Raw genomic sequence first — 9,255 nt, 5'->3', positions numbered from 1 at the left:
GTTTTGTCATCAGTCTTACTTTGCTCATCGGGATCAGCCTGTTTGTATCCATAAGCAAACAATCATTCACAGAAATTAGGGTCTACTAGCAAAAAAATGTAAAATTTCAGTTACGAAAATCAATTTACAAGTCCTCTTCAAAGAAGTTTCCTTGAAGAATAACATTCGGCCAATTGTACCAAATAATCTTGCACAAAGTAATATGAGAAGCACATTTATCATACACATCAAATTGACTAGTGCAAGAGTTCATAGATAGTCAAGACTGTCCAAATGCATTCTCCAAGACCAAAAGACAACTCTATGTTGGGAAACAAGAAGACAGAGAGAAGAAAAATAAAAGGTATTAAATAGAACTACAGGAATTGAAATAAAATTCATGATCATTTCACCATATATTGTTGAAAGGAAAGGTTTCAGATGCATCTAGGACAAGACCTACATATGGACGGATAGACTATACAACTAATCACTAGACACAAGCCATGGCTCATTCATGTGTGCATGCATTGACATGTCTTCTATTATATAAATATGATACAATACACAATCTCATCTGCAGCTATCAAGATGCTTTTAGCAACTAGTTGTAATTTGTTAATCTCAACATTAGGTACTCATTCCAGAGCAAATCACATAAATGGATCAGTGCCTATGGCAACTCCCAACTATACAAATATTCAACTTATAGCAACTAACACATAGTACATGAAGCAAAGAAATACAAAAAGATAGATGACCTTTATAGGAGATAATTCTTCAGGAAGTTCAAACATATCTTTCTTAATTCCTTTCGATGCCTGTGCTGCAAGTTCCATCAACAAAGCCGCAAATAAAAGTAGAACTACAAAGAACCAGCCCATGGTTTAAAGCAACATAAGATAAATAAAAATGTGGAAGCTTTATATCATATGATTGAAAAACCAAGCCATTCCTGTGGCAAATAATGATCCAAAAAGCTGTCCAAGTGTAGCACCAGCACCTATGAACCCAAACAGTCTTGAACCTTACTGATTGTGAAGACCAATGTTAAATGCAGATTAAGACAACCACAATTTTTTTTAAGATGCCATGTCAGTTATACTGACCTCACTATCCATCACATCAATTACTCTAGCCCAAGTTGAAGATATAGTAATAAGATTAAGCAGAGCAACCTAGAAAACAAAACAGCAATGAAATTTACTATCACCTAAATTTGAAGATACTTAGCAATTAGCTAGCAAAAGCCAAAAGCAAGAAACTAATCAGTAACCATACCCAGAGAAATAAACCAATTCTCACAGAAATGTAAAACCATCCATGGTTACCCCAATCGCCAGAACCCATAGGAGAATCAGTTTGACTAACATCAATATTTAAATCCTCCTTTAGTTCGGTGGATATGGAAACTGTACCCTACACATTAAATTTAGACTCATAAATTAAAATAATCAAATTTCAGAGAATAATGAAGAAAAGTAGGAAATAGGTATTAGAAAACCACAATGTCTCATCTTAGAAGTCATGTTATAGCACCTTGGTAATGAATGTTGAAATTCCACCAGCTGAAGAATGCAATGAAACAAAGAATAGAACAAGTGATACACTAAAAAACCTGTGAATTAAAAGTAAACCCTGAAATTTCAAAAAGCACCTGTTACAAAGACTATATGTATAAGGACACTAATATTTTTTTAAAATAATAATTATAAATAGAAAAAAAAGGAAACAAAAAACCATTTCCACTAACAAATAAAAAAAATCATTAGAAAACACGAGAATTGACTAAATGGAATTGCATTACTAAGATGTTACAAACGTGAGCCTACATCACCCACCTTTTAGCATTTGAGGTGCTAGGGCTTGTGCTTCGTGCACCTTGCACCCCAGGTGTGCCTTTAACAACTTTGGGAATCACTTAAGCCGTAGTACTGCGTAAAAATATAATTTAATTAAATCTGTATATGCCGGAACTGATATCCTAATTTGAGAAGCAACACAGTTTGCGAGACGAGGTGAAGCAATATGGTTTTCTATGATGTAATCTAATAATGCACCAGTAGCAGTTTGCCCACCCTCCATGGGGTCATCGCTGCATAAATAAGAAAGTTATAATTAGCCCAAGAATCATCCTCAAACAATGTAATTCTTCGAGTTGATAGCTCCAAACTCATCATCAATTCTCCAATTTAAACTCTAAACAGCCTTCAATATCGCTTGTGCCAACCCAATCCTTGTGTACTTCGAGCTTAATCTTCAAACATGGACCAAATTTAACAAGCATCAATTTCCAATCCAATCATAGTATCACATGCCTAACATTTTTATAATAGCTATGCTTAAAAATGTTTAGAAATTATTAAAACGACTAATAAATAAGAACTTTGAAAAAAGTAATAGAAAAATTAAAAAGGAAAGTTTAATACAATTAAAATAAAACTAAATTTGAGAAATATTTTATCTGGTGTTTGATTGATTTTATATGACTTGATAACTTGTTTTTTATTAGATCCAAACAATAATCTTTTTTTTATTTAATTTAAAAAATTTTGTAAATTGAGTCAATAATAAAGTTTATTGTGGAAATTGACTTATTGTAGCATGAATTTTGATGTATATGACAAATAGGGCTTTTGTTACAATAATAGCAAGAAGAATGGTGTTAGGTCTAATGTGAATAATATGTAGATAAAGTAATTTTAGATTTGACTAGAGAGCAAAAAAGAAAAGAAAAATTAACAATGATTTGTTGATGTAAGAGCTTCACCACAAATGGTCTAGTCCTTGTTTTTAAATGCTCATCCAAACGATATAATTTGGTGCAAATTTTTCAGAGTTGCATGTAATTTATCTTCATAAGAACGTGCACTCATCTTAAAGAGATTTGAAATTGATTATTTTAATTATATTAATATTTTGATAGGATTTGTTTGAAATTTGAATTAATGCTCACTTAGATTTGATTTTATATAATATTTAAATATCTTCATTAGATTTTCTTGTCGGCCAATTGTGGCATCCTACCCTAAAAAAACGGTCCGATTTGGGCGGGAAGTACAGCTTAAATTCACAACAACTCGAATTTAAAACTTCTCACTAACTCTTAATTTTAAAATGAATAGATTAAATTAACTTTTTATTATTTAGTTAATCCTATTTACTATTCTTTTAATTTTAATTTAAAATAACTTAATTTTAATTTCTTTTACAAATAAATAGATAACTATTTAAAATATTTCTTAAATTCCTTAAAAATACTAATTTAATATTAAAATAAAATATTTATTTTTTTCTTATGAAATTCTTTGAAAAGAATAAGTAATGATGCACTTAATAAAAAGGAGAAAAAATAATTAAATTAATATCTATGTCATTAAAAATATAAATGACAATAATTCACCGATAAGCAATTATATTATTAAAGCCTCCCTGCTCAACAATCCACACAACCGTGATACAGTAATTATTATTTAAATCATCACTGATCAATCACTAATAGGAATTCTAGCAAAGGTGACAGAGAGCAACAGTTTCGTCTTTGTTTAGAAATTATTAAAACGAGTAATAAATAAGAACTTTGAAAAAGGTAATAGAAAATTAAAGAGGAAAGTTTAATACAATTAAAATAAAAATAAAAATTGAGAAATATTAATTGTTCATATGCCTATTCTTCCCTAAAGAAAGCAGAGTTCTCGAAGAGTTTCATATTAGAAATGGATCCAATTGAACTAGGAGCTTCTTCCTGTCATTCCAGAACCCAATAGGACTTTTTTGATCCAGATCAACCAAAACCCTAACCTTCTTCATGTTAAAAATGAACTCGAAGGTGTAATAGTCTTCATCTTGATAAAAACCAACAAATAATTTTCCAGTAGTTCTCGTATTTTTCAGGTTGATTTTGCTTAAGGGAAGGTTATGGAGAAACCTAGAAAAGGCTTTTTAAGAAATACAGTTGATCGATAAGCGTGTCAACCAGCCATTTCATAAAAAACCAAGAGAAAATTGAAAATAAACTAAGGACCAATACTTATTTCTTTCAATATCTGAAAGAGTCAAACAGGATAATGGAAGTATTTTAATTTCTTTTTAAACTAAAAATTCCTTCTCTAACCTCCAGATCTTTTTGAGATGACTCTTCATCATCAACCCAGATACATTACAAAAGAAAAAAAGTCTACCAACTAGAATCTTCTCCGAGTGAAACATCTGCAAATTAGGAGGTTGAAAGGGTCTTCTCTGAACACTAAAGGTTCTTCATTCTCTGAATAATTGCACCACAACCACCCACCCAAAAGCTTCAGAACTACAATTTTAAAGGGGAAAAATGAACTAAAAAGGCACTCTTGAAAAAAGAACCTAAAAGACAAATAATAAATATACTCTCCACTCAGAAAAAAGAAACGAGAGATAACGAGAGTAAATATATTTCATGCCCCCGGAGTTTAGTGAAAAAGACCTGCCATCTTAATCTTGTGCTTATTATTTTTCTTTTTCCCCCTCTTTTTTAACAATATTTAATTAATCATATAAACTTTTTCACCTTCTTAATAAAATAGTTTAGTGCTAATATTTTTGGTATTTTAGTTCTAGTATTTTATTAGGAATAGTTTTTTTTTGTTAAAATAGTAAAATTTGAAATATGCACATGGCTAGTGTTTTTACCATTATAGGGAAATATATATTATTTCCATGTAATTTCAACAGTTAACTAATAAAAGAAGGGGTAAATTGCATGCACAGTCCTTCATAGGGCTAGTATCATTAAAGTTTCTAAATTTTAATTTTATCATTAAACCTCTTGGACTTTAATTAGAGTATCATTATCATCCAACACTATTAAGACTGATAAATAGAAAGTTGGCGGTACAACACCTAAGCTTTTTTCCAACTCATTCAACTAGACACATCAACTCATTAATGAATCTTAAGCTTATGTGTGAGTCAAGTTGCATATTACCGTTATCATTTCTCCTATTTCTTCTCTTCAACTCCTCTCTCATCTATTGCATTCATTCTAGATTACTAATGTTATTTAAAAATATTATGTAATAAGAGTAAATTAGTATAATCATTACCATGTAATCATGTCAGCTTTTTAAACAACGTAAGTCATTTTTGCCTCTATTTACGAAGAACACAAACTACATGATATCTTGACAACTAACATTATTTAAAAGATTGATGTAATAAGAGTAAATTAATTTTAATCACTGTCATGTAATCACGTCAGCTTTTTAAACGATGTAAGTCATTTCTGCCTCCGTACTTTAGAGTGCTGTCATCCTAGAAGCTTGCCAGAATTTCTGCCCTCGTCAGATCGTTTCTCTAGGCCAGACTATCACATGTCCACCAGTTTCCTCCTGGTTCGTCCTTGAACCACACATCTACTAGAGGAGTCCTGCTCTGATACGATTTTTAATGATCTAGAACCAGATCACAATGAGATATTGTCCGATTTGGCACCCATTGGACTCACAGTTTTATCGCCTTGGCGGATTCGAGATCCTAGAGGAGGTCACTCATCTTGAAATTTCTCCGAATCAAGCAGGTTTAACTTTGGAGTTCCTATAACCCCACGGCCAAATAACGAAAAGGCTTCTCATGTGATCAGTTTCAACTCTTTACATATATGTTATTAACCATTCTCTGCCCTGTTTCAATGTGCAATACGATTCATTCACGTACCCCATACTTTAGAGTGTTACCATCCTAGAAGCCTGTCATAAGCTGCTCCTTGTCCAAGCATCCTATCCTTGCTGTGGCGTTCACTTTTGCCCTCATCGGATCACTTTTCTATGCTAAGCTGTCACATATCTTCTTCACTAAAAAAATACTATATGTATTTATACTTTCCTTTAATTGATATAACCACTATTTTTGTATGTGTTATTAAAACCAATTAAAAAAAGCCACACAAGAGCAGCAAAAGTATGAAAAATAACTCCTATAAATAAAAAGAACTAGTCTAAATTAGAGAAAAAGAGAGTCGTCTATGCATCTAAATAAAAAGATCTAATAATAATCAATCTTTAACAGTGATAATAACATAAAGAGTGTTTAATGCTAAAAAATAAGCAGAGTTTTGAATATACTTCTTGATGATATATAATTTTAATGGCCTTAAAACTACATGAGTATCCAAATGGGGCTAACACCTATAGCTGTTCAAGTTATGCATTACAATCTATATGTTTGGGGTACTGCTAATCAACCTGCTCCAAAAACTCGGTCTAGGTAATCATAACATGAATAGGAATATCATTGGTGATTATTATAAAATAGCTATAAAAAGATATTTACATCCCTGAAATTGTATCGATTAGTCAATTTAACACTTTAACTTTCGATTTAATCTAATAGACGCATGATTTTTTTTTTGTAATATCTAAATACCTTTAGCTTTCAATTTAACCTAACATATACAACTTTATTTTGGTAATATTTAAATGTCTTTTATGCAATATACGTGGACGTATTGAATGATGATACAATGTCAAAAAGTGTTAAAATATCACAAAAAGAGCAAGTTCGAGTGTCTATTAGCTTAAATTGAAAGTTAGAGTATTTTTTACTAATTAAATGACCAAAGTTCAAGGTATAAATATGCATCCCTTTTAACATTAATTGGAATCAATACAAATCAAATAGATGAAGAAATAGAATTAGGACGTTATGGATGGCCAAAATAAAATAAGAATAATATGCATAATACATTAAACAGTAAAAAATAATTTTTAAAATAAATTAAAAAAGTACAATTACTTTTTCTAGCCTTACCAGACCTCCACCATCATCGACCATTATTACCACTACCACTTACCACCACCATCGCGGATGTAACAAAGAACCTTAGTTTAAGGCCATGCATATTCATTGATCTTAATAGAGAGGCCCATGGAACACTAATCTAAATAATGAGAATAGTTGATCACCTATATATCTGATATAAATTAGTTTCAGGCCATTTATGTAATAGGACTAGTACTCATATTCAATATTCTTGTTTTCTGTACTTGGATTTGCAATTCTTTTTTGCTTTTTTTTTTTTACTTTCTACTATAATTGCAGTAAAAGATTATCAAGAGCTCATCCTCCCAAACCTACTAAATTGAATTTTAAAGATGAAACACAAAGTAGAACAAGAAAATTTCTTTGTTATTTTGGGTCATATGTAACCCTTTATAACCACTTATTACAAGCTCTCTTAGCATTGATGTATAAAGAAGTATAATTGCTTTTGAAGAGGTGGTCTTTCCTTTCTTGCTTCTCTTTTCCACCAGAGAAAAACCAAGATTTTGGTTTCTCTAAAGCTCTCTTTTATGTACAAGTCAAACATGAATCTTTGTAAAGAACTGTTTTCAGGAATTAAGTATCATACATACATACATACATATATATACATACATACATACATACATACATATATATATATACATACATACATACATATATATATATCCACACACGTGTGTTTATGTGTGTGTGTATGGGTGCATTGCATTTGGCTGCAACTTTTTCTAGTGTAAATTACCTTTTCTTTGACTGGAAGAAGAAAAATATAGTGGCCAACTAAGTTATACTTGTCATTCAGTAAGGAGGTCTTAAAACAAGACTCAATTTTGAACACTTAGAAACTGTATGATTGGTTGAAATCTAATATCCTTTTTCATCATAACAATAAATTGTTGCAATCTGAATAGAACTATACTAATTTGACGAATTAAACACATGCTTCTAGGACTCGTTCCATATAAAGAATGTAGCAAAATTACAAATTTTATATCAAATAATACAACCAATTTCATTTATGAGATCTATTCTTCTTAAATTTAAATGGGACAGAGAAAGAAAGAAGAAGAAGAACAGGGAAAAGGAGAATTAATAGTGATAATTATTTTGTTAATCTAATAGACTCATTATTTTGGTAATTAACTCATATTTATATACATTTAATATTTAGATATATTCTTTTGATAGGAGAATGTTGTTATTAATAATAATATAAAATTAACAAAATTGAGCAATGCAATATTATTAATTAGTAAAATATATATTTTAAAAATATAAGAGAAACTATAGTATTAAGGATAATGTAAATTATTTTACCAAATTTTAGAAAATATGATTATATTATAATGCTAAAAAGTTATTTTGAATTACAAATATAAAAAGAAAAGAACTTGAACTTAAGACCTTGCTGAAATTAGTATATGCAACTAATTCTTTTATTTTGTTTTTTGATGTAAGAACTTAAATGAAATTACATGCCAACTATTACATGTAACAATTGCTATCATATATTTTCTTTTCAATACATTATAAAGGTAATTCCAAAAAAATGCAGTCTAAGTTTCAATAAATAAATGATGAAACTCGTTAGCTTATCTATTGATAAGATAATACAATTTTTTTTAAACGATGTTAAATCTTAAAATTTATTTAAGAATCGCAGTTAGACCGATATTTCTAGGTACTTGACTCCATTGGACTGTTATGTAACATGTTTGAGTAATTTATATGTGTCGGTTTAAATATGAACGCTCAAATACTTGCTCCGAACACGATTATTAAAACAGATACAGGTATATAGTATTCAAATTTGGTATATGATATTAGGTTAAATGATATACATATATATCGTGTATGAAATAAGATAATTAAAAATAAAATTAAAAGATTTTGTTTAAAATTATGTATAATTTTGTACTTTTTATTAATATATCTTAGAATTTAATTATTGTAAATGAGTACTTATTTAATTTTTTGAATATTTATGTAAAGAGATATTTAATGGACAGAATATCCGATATCTATTTAAATATCCAAAAATTTATTTTATAGCTATATATATTAAATGAGTTCTTAAGGAGTTCAAATAGTATATATGTATGTAATTTTTATTCGAATTTAGATAAATTTAAATATCAAAATTTTTTTAAATGAATTTAAAACAGATTTAGATATATATATTTTTAATCGAATTTGAATTTAAATTTTCTTAAATAGATGAAATATCTGTAGTCACTTTTAATCTTGTTGGGTTAAAAAAAAGACTATTGAATTAGCCTGAAAGAAAAAAAAATGTACAAAATTTCTAAACATAAATTAATTAACCTCAAAGAATAATTAACCTCACATAATAAAGATCCGCATTTTCATAACTTTGACAAAAGACCCACTGCACTGGCATTGGCGAATAAACGCAAGCAACCGCATTAGAAGAATATGCCAATGGCTAATAAAAAGTATTTCAAATTAGAAGAAAAAAAGAAG

General features: G+C 29.3%; 1 protein-coding gene across 5 annotated transcripts; it reads right to left on the bottom strand.

Annotated features, from left to right (window-relative positions):
• Positions 1 to 350: 350 nt before the first annotated feature.
• Positions 351 to 2,412, bottom strand: LOC107261932. Of its 5 annotated transcripts, none has more exons than XM_048372081.1 (5): positions 1,821 to 2,412; positions 1,519 to 1,547; positions 1,261 to 1,398; positions 1,089 to 1,157; positions 351 to 844 (listed from the first exon to the last, which is right to left on the bottom strand). In XM_048372081.1, the coding sequence occupies exons 1-5, from the start codon at positions 1,828 to 1,830 to the stop codon at positions 818 to 820; spliced, it is 273 nt and encodes a 90-aa protein (XP_048228038.1). In that variant the 5' UTR covers positions 1,831 to 2,412; the 3' UTR covers positions 351 to 817. The 5 variants fall into 5 exon arrangements, 4 of the variants coding, with proteins under 4 accessions (XP_048228038.1, XP_048228037.1, XP_048228039.1 ...); XM_048372080.1 differs by having other exon boundaries at positions 358 to 982; XM_048372082.1 differs by having other exon boundaries at positions 361 to 1,006.
• Between the last annotated feature and the right edge of the window lie 6,843 nt (positions 2,413 to 9,255).

Source organism: Ricinus communis, chromosome 3 (assembly GCF_019578655.1).
Source record: "Ricinus communis isolate WT05 ecotype wild-type chromosome 3, ASM1957865v1, whole genome shotgun sequence".
NCBI lineage: Eukaryota > Viridiplantae > Streptophyta > Magnoliopsida > Malpighiales > Euphorbiaceae > Ricinus > Ricinus communis.
Note: the sequence above shows the minus strand (reverse complement) of the source record. Positions and strands in the feature narration are given on the sequence as shown.

Bases quoted from the DNA above. Each gene is read 5' to 3' on its own strand.
- LOC107261932 (XM_048372080.1), bottom strand. The intron at 1,399-1,518 runs GTGCTATAACAT...TTTAATGTGTAG, and splicing joins TTTCAACATTCATTACCAAG to GGTACAGTTTCCATATCCAC. The intron at 1,158-1,260 runs GTATGGTTACTG...TTTGTTTTCTAG, and splicing joins GAATTGGTTTATTTCTCTGG to GTTGCTCTGCTTAATCTTAT.